Source organism: Ictalurus furcatus, chromosome 12 (genome assembly GCF_023375685.1).
Source record: "Ictalurus furcatus strain D&B chromosome 12, Billie_1.0, whole genome shotgun sequence".
NCBI lineage: Eukaryota > Metazoa > Chordata > Actinopteri > Siluriformes > Ictaluridae > Ictalurus > Ictalurus furcatus.
This window is the reverse complement of record NC_071266.1, coordinates 19056243-19073724: the sequence shown is the minus strand read 5'-3', so window position 1 is coordinate 19073724 and position 17482 is coordinate 19056243. Positions and strand designations below refer to the sequence as shown.

Here is a 17482-nt window from a genome sequence, read left to right as displayed (position 1 = left end):
GGAGGAGGAGGATGACAACGATGCTCTGTGCCGCTCCCGAGAGCTCGTCTCGAAAAAAAAAAATAGGCGTATGAGACTGCCCAAACCTCAAATATTAATTACGAGCTAATATACAAAGTAAGTAAGTAAGTAAGTAATCTCCACTACAAAGAATAAACACTATAACTATTACAGAGACCCGCATGCAGAACGCTCTCGAAAACTCGCAACACTGAGATCCAAATCGCTGTTAAGCCCCGCCCACACGTAAACGAAAACTCTGGCAGCGCATTCACAAACCATGATTAGCAAAAAGGAAGCTTGGAAATCTGTTAACAAAGAACGCTGTTTGCTTGATTTTTGCCACCAAGCTCACTGTTTTCAGTTTCAGAGTGTTTTTCTTCTCTCTCACTGTATATTTTTGTTCATTTCTTGAAAAGTTACGTTCAATACTTCTGGCACAAATTTTATTCCATAGTGGTGGGCCTGAAAACAGCTTTACGCACGGCACAGTGTGGTGCAATACTACGTGCCAGTGACAATTTCACTATTGTATTACATTCTACCCAGAAATACCCAGAGACCTATGCACTCTCACATTATAACATGTTTCAGTTGTTGGTTAAATAAACGACACAAGATACAAAAATCCATGTTTTTAGGTTTAGGTTTGTAACAATATTTTTGTGTTGCACTGCAGTCACTGTTTCCACATCCCTTCATATTCCTAGTTCTGAAAAGATTGTCTAACATCCGTTCAAGCCAAACAGCAAACGGTGGCATTTGGAAAACCAGCGCCACATTGCCGAGATACTCTATTTGTTGAAATCTTTATTAAAATAAATAAATAACCTAGTGACTGTTATATCAAAACTAAACTTAATGAAGCTGATTTTTACTTCACTGTTCTAACAAAGAGAGATAGAAAAACTTGTGAAAGTGTCCTGGATCATACCGTCGTTTCAAAGTTCAACACTTTTCTTACTAAACTGAACTGTTTACAATGAAGCTCAGAACACGGCTCCGAAAGCACAGCAGCAACGAACGAACCCAGAAATCCAACACACGCTCTGGCGAAGCTGTCAGTCTGCATTGCATTCAAACCGTCACGCCAACCTGGAACAACTGGTTGCTCATGGCTAGCAAAGAAAGGTGAAGTAACGTAATCAGGGCGCCATAGTCACCGTACGAACGCACACAACATAGCATATTAATTGCCTCTGACTAACTTTACACCCTCGACATCCTCCCTGTAAAAGGCGGCTGAAAACATTCAGGAGGAGTATTTCAAGGCAAAGACTTTTAGTATGACTCAACGGTTTCACTTAAAAAAAAAAAAAAAATGTTTAGGGAAACGGATGACTCACCTCTGTGGAGGAATTATGCGATGTGTATTTATCTGCAAAAGAAAAAAAAACAAGAGGTGTTTAATGAAATATTTAGGAACAGAGTGCTGATCTGTTATCTATCACAGAGCTAAATAAAGGCGTCTACATGATGGAGGTTCCTACAGAAGAGATTCCCTTTTACATAATGGGAAAGTGAGTGGGGGAAAAATAGCGAAGTGGTGTAATTGTGTAAATCCTACACATTACTAAGTACAGTCTGGTCTAACAAGTACACACACACACACACATCCTCATGTTTCAGCCCTCTTTTTAATGGCACTTGTGACAAAATGTTTGGGTAAGGGCTGGATGACTGCCCAAGTTTCTTTCAGCCTCCAATGAATAAACCCAGTGTCACTCCAACGGTCACTTTCACCCTCTGAGACTCCAACAAGAAAAGGGTACAACAACAAAATTCCAAGTGCTTAGCGTAAATCCGGTATCCAGTTATCAGTCCGAAAACCGGTAATGTTACTTTCCAGACAGCGGTCTCGTAGGGGAGACTTAACAAGCTGCTCCAATTCCCTTTCGCTCAAAACATCAAAAACGATCGCTTAATTAAACCCTGAACACTCTTCAAGAGGCTCAGCTGACATCTTATAGAGAACAATCTGAGATGTGCATAATGGGATAGCTTAATTATTTATGGTGCAGACGATTCCAGTCACACTGCCGCAGCGAGGAAAATACAGCTAGTGTGTTTGGGTAGGGGAGATACACAACGCATTACGATTTACTGAATTAAAAGAAAAATGAGTTTCATTGCAAACAGGACTAACTGAAACAGAAAAAAAAAACAAGCTCTGCTTCCTAGGCACCAATGCTTAACTGAGTGAATACTAAACACAAAGTTCAAAAAATATAGCCTGGAGACATGCTAATGCAGCAAGAGACTCATTTTACTCCACTCTCAATCAAGAGATTTTACACTCTTTTAATGGTTGGATCACTTCCAACTTGAGTAAATCATCATGGAAACTGTTCACCATCAGCCATTTCATTCTGAAAGTTGCGGTGTGCTGCCAACGTGCAGAGATCTGTACAATCAACGGAGGTAAAAGCGGCTTGAGCTAGCTAAACATATACAATCTGTAATTATACTAGATGGAAAGCTAGTAATCTACAGCGCATTTTTGGAAGGAGTCTCCAGTGTCAGTCCAAGGTAAAGCTGGAACTTTGCTTTTTTTTTTTGCAGTTTCTCAGTGAGCTGCAGAAGAGACTGCTGGGAAAATGATTGTTTATAGATGTTCTAACGCAAGTAATAAGAGGAACTTGTTTTGCGGACGATCAACAATGTTAAACGTATCGGAGAAAACTGACAACATGACGGTCTTTACCAGTCCGTACAAGATTTTAGTGGCGCTTTTTTGTGATTGTTGAAGCCAAAAATTATCGATTTTTCCTACGTTTTTTTTTTTCAAAGCTTGCGATGCAAATTGCGGAGTTTTTTTGCGGAAAACGATTTGAATTAGCAAATTCGCGATTGCACGAAATTGTTTTGCACACTCTTTTGCAGTGCTGTTTGTTGGTAAGTGAGACCTTTTTAGCTATTCTCATGTTCGACGCACGTGAATCGAAGAGGGCTTTGGTTGAACACGCGTTGTGATGACGTCACATGATGCGTCTCGGCCCGAATCTGCGGAAAATCTGCGGTAAATTTGAAAATTTGCAAGCTCCTCCGAATGTTGCGGAGTTTGTTGATTTTGCATTTATTTCTTAGATCGCAAAATTCTGGAGGGACTGCTTTATTTTTACAAATAAAACTCTTGGCGCTGACAAATTTCTGTGGTATAAGAGGAAATAAAACACTTCAGGATGTGCTGCTACTGGAAAATAATCGAGGGCGGCAACAGTAACTCGGCTTCTCATCAAGCCATCATCACCACCACCACGCCATGGACGACAACGTACGTTTACATGCACATATTACGATATTAATCTGAAATTTGACAATATTCTGATTAGTACTGAGTCATGTAAACGCCTCAATCCGATTGCCCGATTCAGATTAAGACAATATTCTGATTCCCCAAATTCCGATTTGGAATAGGTCTGTTCTGAAATCTATTGCATGTAAACACCTTATTCAGAAAATCCACTGAACAGAGATATATACGCATGCTCAGTCCGCAAGGAATTATGGGTGCTAACAGACGCTTAGCTCTCGGGTAGGTATTAAGGAACGGCAACTCAGGCATACTTACAACATACAGGAATATTATGATGCCTGTATGCATATAAACATCGTATTCGGAATACAGCTTCAACCCGAATATAGACCGTAAACGGAATTCAGTGTGCACGTAAACGTAGTTATTGATTATTGTTCTATAACAGCACTCACCAGCTTGTTTTATTCCTTACACAAATGAATAAATGCAATTCGTTGCAGTACAATAAGTTGCTGGAAGTTGCAGTCTTCCATTTCGTAGTGAAGAAATCACTAGCATAACTCTAATGTTCCAAGTGATAGGCAAATCATTTGTTTAGAAGCTACAGACAGAACGGTGTGGAGCAAATGATTCGATTTTGCTCTTAACGGTTTTTTTCTTTCTTTGCAATTTAATCAGAAAATGTGAAATGCCTGTATTTTCAGAGGAGATCACTACCAGAGGGTTTCTAAAGCAAAAAACGAGATCGGGTTCACCCATGCTTATAGATTTGGGGGAAGGGGGTGAAATGGTCGAATCAGCAGAAAGACACAATTACAAACACTACTTTGAAACCAGAACCCTGGGGCGACGTTGGGAAACATGAGACGGCATACATTTCAAAATATGTGGGGTTGGGGGGTTGGCTTTCTATACAATACACACTGTATAGATTAATAAAATGAGCAGTGCTACCAACAAAAAAAAAAGGTTTATACTGTCTTTGATTATATAAGTAACGAAGCTAAAGCGTACTATTATTATTACTATCACTATTTCACTAGAATGGGAAGCATTCAGCCTTTTCAGCATCTCTGTATCCATTCATTGTCAGGGTCAGGTCTGAAGTGCATGTCCAATTTCCTGAGATTGTGAGATTGTCGGACGTGCAAAGAGATATATGCGTCGTGGAAGATTTCAGCATTTCTTTTGCAACAATAAAAGCTTGTCGTGTTGCTTGTTTACCTGCGTTATTTTGTTAGTAAGTGTAAACAAGAGTGATATTTTGCTACCATTGTGGATTTGCCACACAGAATGGACTGCATGCTCCTATTGTTTACAGTGAGAAGGAAAACAGAGAGCAACATTATTTTTTTATTTATAATTATTTTCACATTTCCGCTTATTCCTTAAATGGAAAATATACAACTTCTTATTCTTTAAAACCAGGAATAAAAACAAACAACACACAAACATACAAAAGCCTGTAATATAGAGTACACTGCAGTGCTGTATCCTATACTGTATACTGCTATGCAGCCGACACCTTGGCTGAATCCCAATCCCCTTCTTCATCCCTATACAAGTGCACTACAACGCTTATGGGACAATATGTTCAACCCCTATGCTAATTTGAGGTTCAGCCCGTACATCTTCCTAACGTGGCAGTATTTGTTGAGAAATGATGGAGCGTCTGGTAAACAAACAACAACAGAACAAGCTACACTACTGCGCATGCGTAATCGTTCGTTTTAATTCCGATAACGCATTGAACTCATTGTAATTACACTGATATATAGTATGGTGTACTGTATACTGATTTACCTGAGCTGCCTCTGTGGTGTACTTTAACCGTCCCGTCTTTACAGATCCATACATCGCCTGGTCCTTCAATCCTCTTGGCTACATCCAGACCCTGAGATTGGGATTGGGAATTCCGTCTCCTGCGTTTAATCTGGCTCAGAAACTGGCAACACTGATAACAAACTGCCCACGCTTGTTCTTCATTTATCGGCTGACCGTAGAGGGTTAAAATTTCTTCCAGACAGAGGACATCTCCTTCCCCAGAGTCCACCTCGGTGTCTCCATCTCTGAGAGCCGCGGAGGAGATTAACGTTACCGCTCCATCTTCATTCTCAGGCGGTCTGGCCATTATTTTTATTTATTTATTTATTTATTTATTTATTATATCACACTTCCAGAGTCTTCTGTTGTTTATGACAAAAAAGTAAGCATTACATAAATAAAATATAACGTCCTTTAGAGAGCTGGAGCATCTTTCTTCCGCGCCATCCACTAAATCCACACTGCTCACACACACTTCCCATTCAGCTCCAGCGCTCTGTGTGTGTGTGTGTGTGTGTGTATGTTTTGCTTTCGTGTTCCTCTTCAGCAGAGCCCGGGTCATATGACGGATGTAAGTCCGCAGGGTCCTAAAAGGAGAGTACTTCCGACACATCAGCACAAGCCAAGGCGTGGCAGCGTGACGTCACGACTACTTATTTATTTGTTTGCGTACACGTTTCTTTCTTTCTTTATTTATTTATTGACACGTACTGCTGCGGTCAGGGCCAAGTGAGGACTGGGAAGGTTTTTATCAACCAGTATTTAGCGATTTGAAATCTAACCAGTAAGGCAAAAGAAAGCTTTAGAAACCTCAAATCACGCTGTTATTTTCTTGCTTTACTTTTCACTATGAGCGCCGCCGCCATGTTGAAGTGACGTCACGGAATCGCAACCGGGAGAAGTCGGACATGCGCATTTCGTTCTTTTGCACTACTTAGTTGTTTCACAAGGTGGTAACAGTGACCCAGGGCTGTTGATTCTCAAGGTAGTTGAAGAATAAACAGAAGAGACGAGTGCAGGCCAGAAAGTACCGGCATTTGTATAATTCTACCCTCAAAGAGTATAAGGATTTGCCCAAGCATTGTTCTTCGTTTTGTTGTTATTGTTCTTCGTTGTCGTCCTTCACACCAGAAGACCTGCTTTACTGCTCTCTACTGACTGTTGTAGACCAGGAGGGGTAGTGCAAGTTGTCGTAATGCGTATGCGTACGCGTACATGTCAAATGGAGTATACTTTGAAAGGCTATGCGTATGACTGTGCACATACGCTAGCGGACGCGTAAAAAACGAAGTATACCAGAGGCTTTAAGCTCAAGAGATAAATAACAGCGTGTGGGTTTTTTTTTTTTTTAACCAGCGTAAAGTTTTTAAGGGAGGTGGACTTCTGAGTCTCTGTTTATGTTTGAAATATGAGTGGGTGATACTTTGAAATTTTAAATGTCCCCTGCTGAAAAAAAAAAACTGTAGAAACCCTCATAGAATTTGTAATGGTTTTAATGGAAACTGTAATGGTCCCTGTGGGTGTCTATTGGTAATTTGTTGCGTTCTATTGGTGGCATGTTATGTCTAGTGGATACCATTAAGGACCAATAATGTTCATGGTTTTAATGGTTGGCTGATGGTTTGTAATGGTATTTGTAAAATGTCTGTGATGGATTCTATTGTTTTTTCATTTTCTTTCTGCAGGATTTTTTATCAGACCGCACTTTCATCTAATTTTCGTCACTATTAACAGTGAATTATCACATATCTACTTTAACAGTAAATTAAGTGATAACCAAACAACACTTTAATTCCAGTTTATGTAGACATCTTATAGTGAGTATTTATTTTATTTCCAAAATCGGATGGCTGAGTTTGTGTAAATGCTCTAATCTGGGAATTAGGAGGTTCCCAGTTATCATGAATCTGATATACTGCAATCCACTGTACATGGAACTTGTGGTGGCTTTAGCAGTTAAGGCTCTGGGTTACTGAACGGAAGGTCGGGGGTTCAAGCCCCAGTACTGCCAAGCTGCCACTGTTGGGCCCTTGAGCAAGGCCCTTAACCCTCTCTGCACTGTATCATGCACTCTAACCCCAGCTTCCTGACATGCTGGGGTATGTGAAGAAAAGAATTTCACTATGCTGTAATGTATATGTGACCAATAAAGACTCCTTATCGTTAAAAACCCAACCTCCTACATGTGAAAAAAAAATCCAAGTCAGGAAATTATGTCGCAAGCGAATCTTTTACTGGAATTCGTATAAGATTTCTGACGCAAATAAATTCTGTGAGCAAAACTAGCACAACAGTGTCCAATAACACAAGACTTTTGACCTCTGTAAAGTCCGTCCTTTGTACTGCATTACAGAATATCCTACATGGAAAAAAGTGCTAAATTGATGAGTGTGCAGGCATAAAAGTTTATTTACTATTTAATATCTTCAGATGCGGGTATAAATTATCCCATAAACACACGGCTACGTGATAAGCAAACTAATGAGCGACTGTAATACAGTCAGGTACATAAGTATTTGCATTTTTTGTACAGCACCACGATGGATTTAAAATGAAGCAATCAAGATGTGATTGAAGTGTAGACTTTCAGCATTAATTCAATTGAGCAGGCTTTTCACTTGGCAAAGTAACTCAAGGGAGGAAATTCAGCATTTGATGATGTCCATGGGTTCCAGATTTCATGCGGTTATTGACTGCAAAGGATTTGCATCCAAGAATTAAAAATAATCCTAATATTTATAATAAAGTTAGTTTGTCCAATTACTTTTGAGCTTGGAAAATGGCTGTAATTCCTAAACGGTTAACACAATCTTTTTGTTAAACCCCTTGAATTAAAGGTGAAAGTCTACAGGTCAATCACATCTTAATTGCTTCGTTTCAAATCCATTGTGGAGGTGTACAGAGGCGAAATTTCAAACATTGAGTCACTGTCCAAATACCTATGGACCACCAGATCATACACTGATTTTACTTTTGTGCAGAATCACAGTGAAATTCCAAACTGCACCAAAATGGAGGACTTTTTGGGGCGGGGGGGATTGGGTCTAAAATTCTTCTGTGCCATCTGGCTCACACAAACTGCCAATTTCTAAATTGACAGCAGCAGCAACAGAAGCCGATTTCTTTTTAAGTAATATATTAGTATTAGAAGTAGGTATCGTATGGTTGTATTAGTATTCTCTTCATTAAACATGTAAGCTTATCATTTTAAGAAAATTCTAGATTCAGCACGATTTGAAATGAATATCATTCTGTCAGCACCACCTAGTGGACATGATAATACGAGTCATGCAATCACACCATACATCACAATCTCACTCTTTATTTTTAAAGTAAACAGTATAATTCACACATCACACAAAGGCGCAAAGCATACTGTAATCTGAAGTCGTTTGAATAGACGAATTACAGGCAAGCCTGTGCATGTAGCCTGGTCACTGGATAGCTTTTACCAATCAAGCAATTTTATATTGAATTATTTTCAAACCAAGAAAAAACACTTATGGTATGGTAAATTATGAATGTCAAGGATTTATGATGCAATAATATAGAGGTCTGTAAATTTAAGAGACACAAGGCCTATAATTAAGGAAATAAACATATCAAATAAAAATACACGGGCAGTACACAGTAATTTGTAAATATTCAGAATACTTAATAAAAAGCAGTTCATTTCATTTACAATTATAGTGGGGGGTGTGATGGTATACTGGTATACTGAAATGCTTATACTGTTAATTTTGCACTATATCGGTGTAGCTATTTTGTTAATTCACACACACACACACACACAGACAGAAAAACATTATTTCCATTTGTTGCTGTTTTCTAAGTCATTAAATGTTGTCTCCTGTTACCAGATACCACAATATGCTGAAAATTGTAACATTATCATACCATGAATGTTCCATACCATTCCAGCTGTAGTCATTATATAAAGAAATATTACAATAATTACCTTATTGACTTGTTCAATAATGTGATTGTGATTTAGTCTGTTAGAACATAATTCCCATTAAATAACTGCCTCATATCTTTCACACAAGGAAAAACACACACACACACACACACACACACACACACACACACACACACACACACAAACTGCAAAAGCCCTTCAACTGGGAAACTCACAGTGCGTTCAGTCCTTATACAGTAAGTGCAAAGTGGCCCAAAATGCGAATAAATTCATTAACCAACCACGCTTTTTGCTAAATGTTATAAGACATGTTGGAATCAGCTGTTTACGGGCCATACTATTGTTTCTTTCCTTGCAGCTTAACTTTATAATGGTGTAAAAGCCACTCTAGTTAGAGTGTATGCTGGGGGAAGTTAATCAGTGTCCTGATTTCTCTCGACTGCTGAAAGTCCCTAATTACAGTCATATCACCAAACCAAAAGCTCTTGTTTCTCTCCTTTTCATGCATAAATAACCCCCCCCCCCCCATTTTGGTTTTGCTGGGTTTGAGGCTGCGTCACTACTTCACGATACATCATTTGAGGGAACAGTCACCTTCTTGGAGGCTCTCCAGTTTCGTTTGCTGGCTGTAAAAGAACAAAGATGCCATCAGGGAAAGTGAACAGAAAGCTCTGCACACATCTGCTTCTGCGAATCTGTCTTCTGCTATGTGCTTCTGTGTTTGTTCCAAGAAAACATTCATGGCATGTTGCATATGTTATGTATTTAGGCTACACAGTAGAAGACCATTGTGAAAGCTTGTACGTAATTGTAAAACCTTTCACATAATGAAAGTGACATTTTCTGCTCTGTATAGTTTTGAAAACTGCAGACTAAAAGATGTCTGCCTAGGCAAAAACTCAAATTAATTAACATTAAATTTAAATATTTCCACATACTTTTGGTGAAATATACTGTATTTGTGGTCTCTTAAAATTGAAGGAGTATGCTATACATGTAGGTAGAAAAACCAAACCAAAACACAATTTTTTATAACACCCAATAATTTTCCGAGACTGCCACGCATATACTTTGTACATCTACAGAATCATTCTGCTGAAAATATAAAGGCTAAAGAGAGAAACAATAACTTCATAAGAGTAAACACACCTTCTCTGTTGATTTGTACATGTGCTAGATGTTAAGGGTGGTTTTCCACACTGTATGCCTGTGTTAACCATTCTTTTGTCTTTAGAAGACAGAGATGACCGTGCTTCCACACCTTTACCTATGCGCAAGGAAAGCAAGAAAACACAAGAGAATTTATTATTGTGAAGCATTATGATACATGTTAACCTATAAGTAAAGTTGTATCAATATAGCCCCATTCTTGTTCAACATTCAGCGTCATCCAATAAATAAATAAAAACAAAGCTTAACAAAGCAGAGCAGGGGATCAAAATCAATCATAATAATAAAAGATAATGAGAAATCAGTAGTAATATATTACATATTGCATATAAACTGATCAGCCATAACCTTAAAACCACTGAAGTGAATAACATTGATTATCTCGTTACAGTGGCATCTGTTAAGGGGTGGGATATATTAGACAGGAAGTGAACAGTCAGTTCGCGAAGTTGATGTTTTGGAAGCAGGAAAAATGGGCAAGTGTAAGGATCTGAGCGACTTTGACAAGGGCCAAATTGTGACGGTTAGACTACTGGGTCAGAACACCTCCAAAACGGAAGGTCTTGTGGGGTGTTCCCGGTATGCAGTGGTTAGTACCTTCCAAAAAATGCCATAAATGTAAAAGTGGTCCAAGGAAGGACAACCGGTGAACCGAAGACAGGGTCATGAGAGCCCATGGCTCATTGATGTGTGTGGAGAGTGAAGGCTAGTCCATCTGGTCCGATCCCACAGAAGAGCTAGTATAGCACAAATTGCTGGAAAAGGTTTAATGCTGGCTATGACAGAAAGGTATCAGAACACAGTGCAATGCAGCTTGCTGCGTATGGGGCTGTCCACTGATGAAAGTGCCTACAATGGGCATATGAGCATCACAACTGGACCAGGGAGCAATGGAACAAGGTGGTCTGGTCTGATGAATCATGTTTTCCTTTACATCACGTGGACGGCCGGGTGCGCGTGAGTCACTTACCTAGGGAAGAGATGGTACCAGGATGCACTATGAGAAGAAGACAAGCCGGTGGAGGCAGTATGATGCTCTGGGCAATGTTCTTCTGGAAAACCTTGTGTCCTGGCATTCATGTGGATGTTACTTTGACACGTACCACCTACCTAAACATTGTTGCAGACCAAGTACACACCTTCATGGCAACGGTATTCTCTGGCTATTTTGGTGGCAGAAGGGGGACCTAGATAGATAGATAGATCTATAGTTAGATGGATAGATAGATAGATAGATAGATAGATAGATATAGATAGTTTCATTTGTCCTCAAAGAGGAAATTTGTTTCCACCATGGGTGCGTAGCAAAAACATAAACACAACACCATCATACATATTAACCATCAAAAACAATCCCAGGCAGAGAGGGAAGAAGGGGACAAAAAGAAAACATCAGGATCATACAACAAATGCCAGAGCATAAGATATGTGTGAGGAAAATAAAGCTTACACATGAGGTACATTCAACAATTTTGCCTCATGTGAAAATCAAGTCAAGCCCCTTAACATCCTTGTCCAATTTCCTGTTTCAAAATGGAAATCCTGATGTTAAAGTGATGTTAAAGTGATTAAGGCTCTGCAGGGGACTTTACAATGAGTGTTCCCATTTCAGTCATTTGTTGGGCCATTCCAACCTGAAATGGCTCCATGCAATTACTTCAAATGGAGACTCCTAAATGGTTATTTCTGAAACAAACCACTGATGGATTCTTTGTCCTAGACAAAGTGTCAGTGTTCATAGTGTTCGAACTCTAAATGGAAACACAGTGCCAGTAAATTGGAGGTGAAGGTAGGTTAAGTTTCAACACAAAATCACTTTTAATGTGTCATTACAGCATTCAAGATAACGTTGCTAATGTTTTACTTCAGTAAATACACATCCTCATAAGAGTCATTGTTTGTTTAGCCAAATGTTTACAATTATACATAATTATAGTATACACCTTCTTCATCAAATTGGAAAAAATATAAACAGAGCATAGTAGAACACGTCACCGATTCTAGGCCATCTGTTCAGCAGTCATTTGTGACGTTTGTGCCTTTTTATAGACGAGTGATTGCTCAACACTAGAACATTCACTTTAAAATGGCGGTGAAGTGCATCTCGAATAAACATGCACAATTATATCCTGACCCGCAAGCTTTTTCATGGGCAGTTTACAAGAGTGGTATACAATTTTTCAAAACAACTGCTGCCTGTGTGCATGGAGATGATCCTACGCCAGAGCGAAGTGGAATCACAATGGTAAACAACAACAACAACAACAGCAGCATGAAATACAATATACAAACTGTATTGCTTGTCATTAGTGACATACAGAAAACGTACCACACGCTTAGGCAAAACCTGTTTTGTACGTAACTATTGAAAAACAATGAGCAGGGTATTGCTTTTTTTTTTAAAAGACTTAAATGCTGAAATTGTGTCAAAAGCTCACAGCAGGACCTACGAGTCATGTTATCAAATTTGTTAGATTTCCTTTTACTGCTGAGCAGTAGCATCAGCATTCATCAGTGTATTCCCTGCTGAGTTTCAGTATGTACTATTCAGGATCGATGCACATGGCAAGAATCTATCAATTTTGATCCTACTCCTGGCTTGTAACATCTTGAATATGAATAACACATTAAGTGGAAATATCCAGCAGGTGGTAAATATTCCTCAGTACATGGGGGAGAGCTTTCATTTCATTTTCTATTAAAGCATACACATTAATAACATAAACAAATGCCTCTTGTTTTGGTGCCTGAATATACAGCATCGCAGAAAGTAAGACATTTGATAACATAACTATTACTTCCTGCTGCGAGTTGTGTAAGTGTAAGTGTTTTTAGTTTTAGTATTAAGTTGTTATATTTTAGTAGTCATTCTGAAAAGCCTGAGCATTAAGGGTTCAACGATCAGTGCAGTAGGAATGAGGGAACAATAAGTCTATAGAGAGTTCCTTTAGAAGGATGGAAACATCTCCTAGGAAATGACACTTTCAAGCCACTGTTCTCTTCTCCGGTTACAACCACGACCTTGGGTATGGCTTAGGGCTGTGATTGGGTGGTGATTGCATTTATGTGTGGTACAACTGCAGCGCAGTGATGAGAGTGAAAAGCAATGCGATGCAGACAGTGTTTTGTCCGCAACACTTTCAATTTTTTTAAATTTGTTAATAAGTTTGCCAACAGTGTCGTGTGTGGCATGTTTTCTGTTCAAGTTCATCGCAACCTTGCGCCAGCTTCCTGATCCAGGCATGAGAATGATTTCAATACGTTAAATGTGTGTGCACATAAATTTATTATATATGTATGGTTGGGGGTTCGATTCCCGCCGCAGCCCTCTGTGTGTGCGTGGAGTTTGCATGTTCTCCTCGTGCTGCAGGGGTTTCCTCTGGGTACTCCGGTTTCCTCCCCCGGTCCAATGACATGCATGGTAGGCTGATTGGCATCTCCAAAGTGTCTGTAGTGTATGAAAGGGCATGTGAATGTGTATGTGAGTGTGCCCTGTGATGGATTGGCACCCCGTTGAGGGTGTCCCCTGCCTTGTGCCCAATGCTCCCTGGGATAGGCTCCAGGTTCCCTGCGACCCTGTAGGATAAGCGGTATAGAAAATGGATGGATGGATGGATATATAGCACCACGTCGGTTGTGCCTTCATCAGAGGACATCCACTTCTTGGTTCTCACTTTCAGTTTTTTATTTGTTAATAAGTCTGCCAACAGTGTCGTGTGTGCTATGTTTCCTGTTCAAGTTCATCGCAACCTTGCAACAGCTTCCCAATCCAGGCATGAGAATGATTTCAATATGTTAAAGGCTGTATGTGTGTGTATATATATATGCGTGGATTGTTTTCATAAAAACGTCAGCAATTTTTTTCCTAGTTTGTATGATGGCATTTTACTCTGCCACAGAATTGTCTCCGTACCTGTAAAGTGACTTGCAACTGCAATGTAACCGTAAGCTTATGTTGTCTCTCTGAACGTCAGTAAAACCAAGGAGCTGGTTGTGGACTTCAGGAAGAGGCAGCAGCGGAACTACACTCCACTCGAGCTCGACGGGACCCTCGTGGAAAGAATGAGCAGCTTCAGGTACTTTTGAGTACAGTACACATCTCTGAGGACCTGACCTGGACTCATCACATTCAAGCTCAGGTGAACAAAGCCAGACAATGGTTGTTGGGCTGAGGGGCCATACAAAAATATACTAACTCAGTGCATCTCAGCGTGGTATGGAAATTTCTCAGACCAGGACCACAAAACTCTGCAGAGAGTGGTGTGCTTACTGTAGTGCCTGCACCTCCGGGTCTGCTCTCCCCTCTCTACACGACATCTACACTGGGCGATGCAGTACAAGAGCTGCTAAAATCATCAGGGAATCAACCTACCCTGGTAACTGTCTGTTCAACCTGCGGCAATCAGGCAAGCGCTTCCTTTGTCTGTCCTCTAAAACTGAGAGGCTCAGGAGCTTCTTCCCTCAGGCCATCAGAGTCCTCAACACGGACATGTCCTCCATACAGATCCCTTAGGACTCCATAAGGACTCTACAGTCACTCTGCGCTCCACACACTGCACTGTGCACTTTGTATTATTACTATTAGTACATGTATCATACCATGTATTTTGTACACCCATTCTTGCACATATAGTTCATATTTCTTACATTATTTCTTATTATTATCATCTTATTCATTTAAGGGTTTTTTATTATTATTTGAATTCAGTATTTAATGCACAGACTAAAGAGAACTAGGCCAGGTTTTCATTTCACTGCAAGTTATATGCTGTGTATATATATATAAATTGTGTGTGACAAATAAAAATCTTGAATCTTGTTGTCCACACCATTCTGAAATGTTGTGTGTGAAAATCCAAGGAGATCAGCAGTTTCTGACTGCCATGCCATGCTCAAAGTCACTAAGATCCCTTCAACAGAAGCTCTTGACCTGTATCTGTATGATTTAATTAATGCACTGCGTTCCTGCCACATGATTGGCTGATTGCATGATTGCATGTATGAGCAGGTGTACAGGTGTGTCTATTATGCACGCGGTCTGTGAGTGTGATGTAAATATAAACATATGCTGTATTCCTCAGAAGATGGCAACGAAAGTTGTTCTGACGTCATCACGTCGCCTATGGATCGAGGTGTATGTGTTTTATAGCCGGTACAAACCGCAGCGTCAGGTAACGCGTTTGGGTGAAATAGCGCCCCCTGTGTGTAACACGTCGCAGTGATGGCAGATTTGTGTGTGTGTGAATCAGATTCTTACTGATGCTGTTGTTAGGACACTCGGCGTCTGTGCTGGTGAGCCACGTCGACTCGGTCTCTCTGGTCCAGCTCTCATGGCGTCTGGGCTCGATGGCATCGCTCCGGCTTCCACCGCAACCCATGGAGGAAACGGAAACACACACAAAAACAACTAGATAAATAAACCCAAGTCAGCAGGTCCGGTGGTGTGATGGAGCTGCTGCAGCTGCTGCACCGTATCTGTGCTGTATCCCTGCACAGCGGCCACAGGGAGAGCGCATTAGCGCCGCTGCTCGCAGTTTTCAGCCTTGTCACGCTGTCAGAGCCGTTTTAGAAAGATAAATACAGGAAGGCTAAGCATAAAGCGAAGCACACTTAATCCGTTTCAGAAAGGAAACCTGCTGAACACCGGCACTTGTAGTGAGCAGAGCTTTGTCAAACTTGAGTTTATGTACCTTGGCTTACGTCATGGAGGGCGGGCTGCGTAAAAGATGCGCATCAGCACCAGCATGAAGATGAACCAAGCCTGCTGATGGGTTTCCCTCAAATCCGACCAGTTTACTAGTTTCCTACATGCAGTTTTCAGATCTGACCAGACATAGAGTATGAAAAATACAGATCTCTCTCTCTCTCTCTCTCTGTCTGTATCTTTCTCTGTCTCCTCCTCCTCTCTCTCTCTCTGTATCTGTATCTGTCTCCTCCTCTCTCTCTCTCTCTCAGTTCAGCAGTGTTTTATTGGCATGAATGTTATAGATCACAGTGTAGCCAAAGCAAAAATTGCAGGTAGATTCAACTAAATTGTACACATATATCTACATCCCAAATATAATAAACAAAACAAAAAAAAACTTAAGCAGACAACAACAAAAAACAGACAAGTAAGTATCTGAACATGTTGTTTATAGTGTATATTCAGGGCAGGGTGCTGGTGTCTCTCACACACGCATGAACACACTTGGTACAAATAGGACTGACTACGTTTGGAAATTAAAATGGTTGATTTTTTTTTATGAGTTAATTTATAGAAGCTTCTAATATAACACACGGTCAGGAAATGTAAATAACAAAAGGTCAAGATGTATTGACAAAGATACAGAAGAACCGCAAAGCAGAAAATAATAGAGAATACACCATAAAAACAACAAAAAATAAGTAAGTGAAGAGGGCACAAAAAGGGTCACAATCTTGGTCAAATAAATGAGACAAGGAAATTTCACATATTACACTGCTGCAAATAGAGTAGGTTTATTTATTTATTTTTTATCTGTAGCCATGTTCATTTTGCCTAACAATGTTGAACTACATCAGTGCAACTTCACAAGTAAAGTTTTGTTTATATCATTGCTGTTTTTCATTTTGCCTTTTAACCTGATTACATTTGTGATGGATGTGTATTTGGGATCAGCTTGCGACAAACCTTTATTGTTCCATCAAATCACTTGCGTTTGCTTCAAATTTATGTGTATAATTATGAGCCTGGCCGCATGATAAGGATGGTGAGTACTGCAAGGCCTTCATAACACATGGCTCCTTTTTCAATAACATCTGTCTCAGTAAACCCAAACACATAGGCACCATTGGTTCTACTCTTCGTCAACCTGGTCATCCTCTTGCTCTTGTGTAATGGGGACAGGTGACACTTTGAAGAATATTCATAATAATGTTGTTATAGTCTGTACAAATCATTTAAATGATGAATAATATCATAATGCCAATGATTTCGCTCTGTTCAGTTCTATATACAACCCCAATTCCAAAAAATGTGAGACACTGTGTAAAATGTAAATAAAAACAGAATGCAATGATTTGCACATCTCATAAACCCATGTGTTATTCACAATAGAACATAGAAAACATATCAAAAATTTAAATGGAGGAAATGTACCATTTGAAGAAAAAAACAAGGTCATTTTTAATTTGATGGCCGCAACACGTCTCAAAATAAGTTGGGATGGAGGCAACAAAAGGCTGGAAAAGTAAGTGTTACTAAAACGAAACAGCTGGAGGAAAAGAAACTCCTCTCTATTGCTTCTCTCCACTGTAACTCCTTCTCTAGATCTTGTTTGCAGAACAAA

General features: G+C 39.8%; 2 protein-coding genes and 1 long non-coding RNA gene across 7 annotated transcripts in view; 1 reads left to right on the top strand and 2 right to left on the bottom strand.

Annotated features, from left to right (window-relative positions):
• The window catches only part of spire1a (spire-type actin nucleation factor 1a), a 43710-nt gene extending 38320 nt beyond the window's left edge, over nt 1-5390 (bottom strand). For all 4 annotated transcript variants that reach the window (XM_053637643.1, XM_053637644.1, XM_053637645.1 and 1 more), the window contains exons 1-2: nt 5063-5390; nt 1347-1378 (exon numbers count right to left, since the gene is read on the bottom strand). In XM_053637643.1, the coding sequence (XP_053493618.1) occupies nt 1347-1378; nt 5063-5390 (360 nt within the window). The remainder of the gene's footprint in view (nt 1-1346; nt 1379-5062) is intronic.
• LOC128615494 (uncharacterized) lies at nt 3121-7199 on the top strand. The gene is made up of 2 exons (XR_008387212.1): nt 3121-3535; nt 5107-7199. It is a non-coding gene; the product is annotated as an uncharacterized LOC128615494 (long non-coding RNA).
• Nucleotides 7200-9537: 2338 nt separating this feature from the next.
• On the bottom strand, nt 9538-16300 carry si:ch211-215i13.3 (brain and acute leukemia cytoplasmic protein). Of its 2 annotated transcripts, none has more exons than XM_053638199.1 (3): nt 15430-16300; nt 10152-10269; nt 9538-9624 (listed from the first exon to the last, which is right to left on the bottom strand). In XM_053638199.1, exons 1-3 carry the CDS (start codon nt 15548-15550, stop codon nt 9567-9569), a joined length of 297 nt encoding a protein of 98 aa, XP_053494174.1. In that variant the 5' UTR covers nt 15551-16300; the 3' UTR covers nt 9538-9566. The 2 variants fall into 2 exon arrangements, with proteins under 2 accessions (XP_053494174.1, XP_053494175.1); XM_053638200.1 differs by having other exon boundaries at nt 9542-9628.
• Between the last annotated feature and the right edge of the window lie 1182 nt (nt 16301-17482).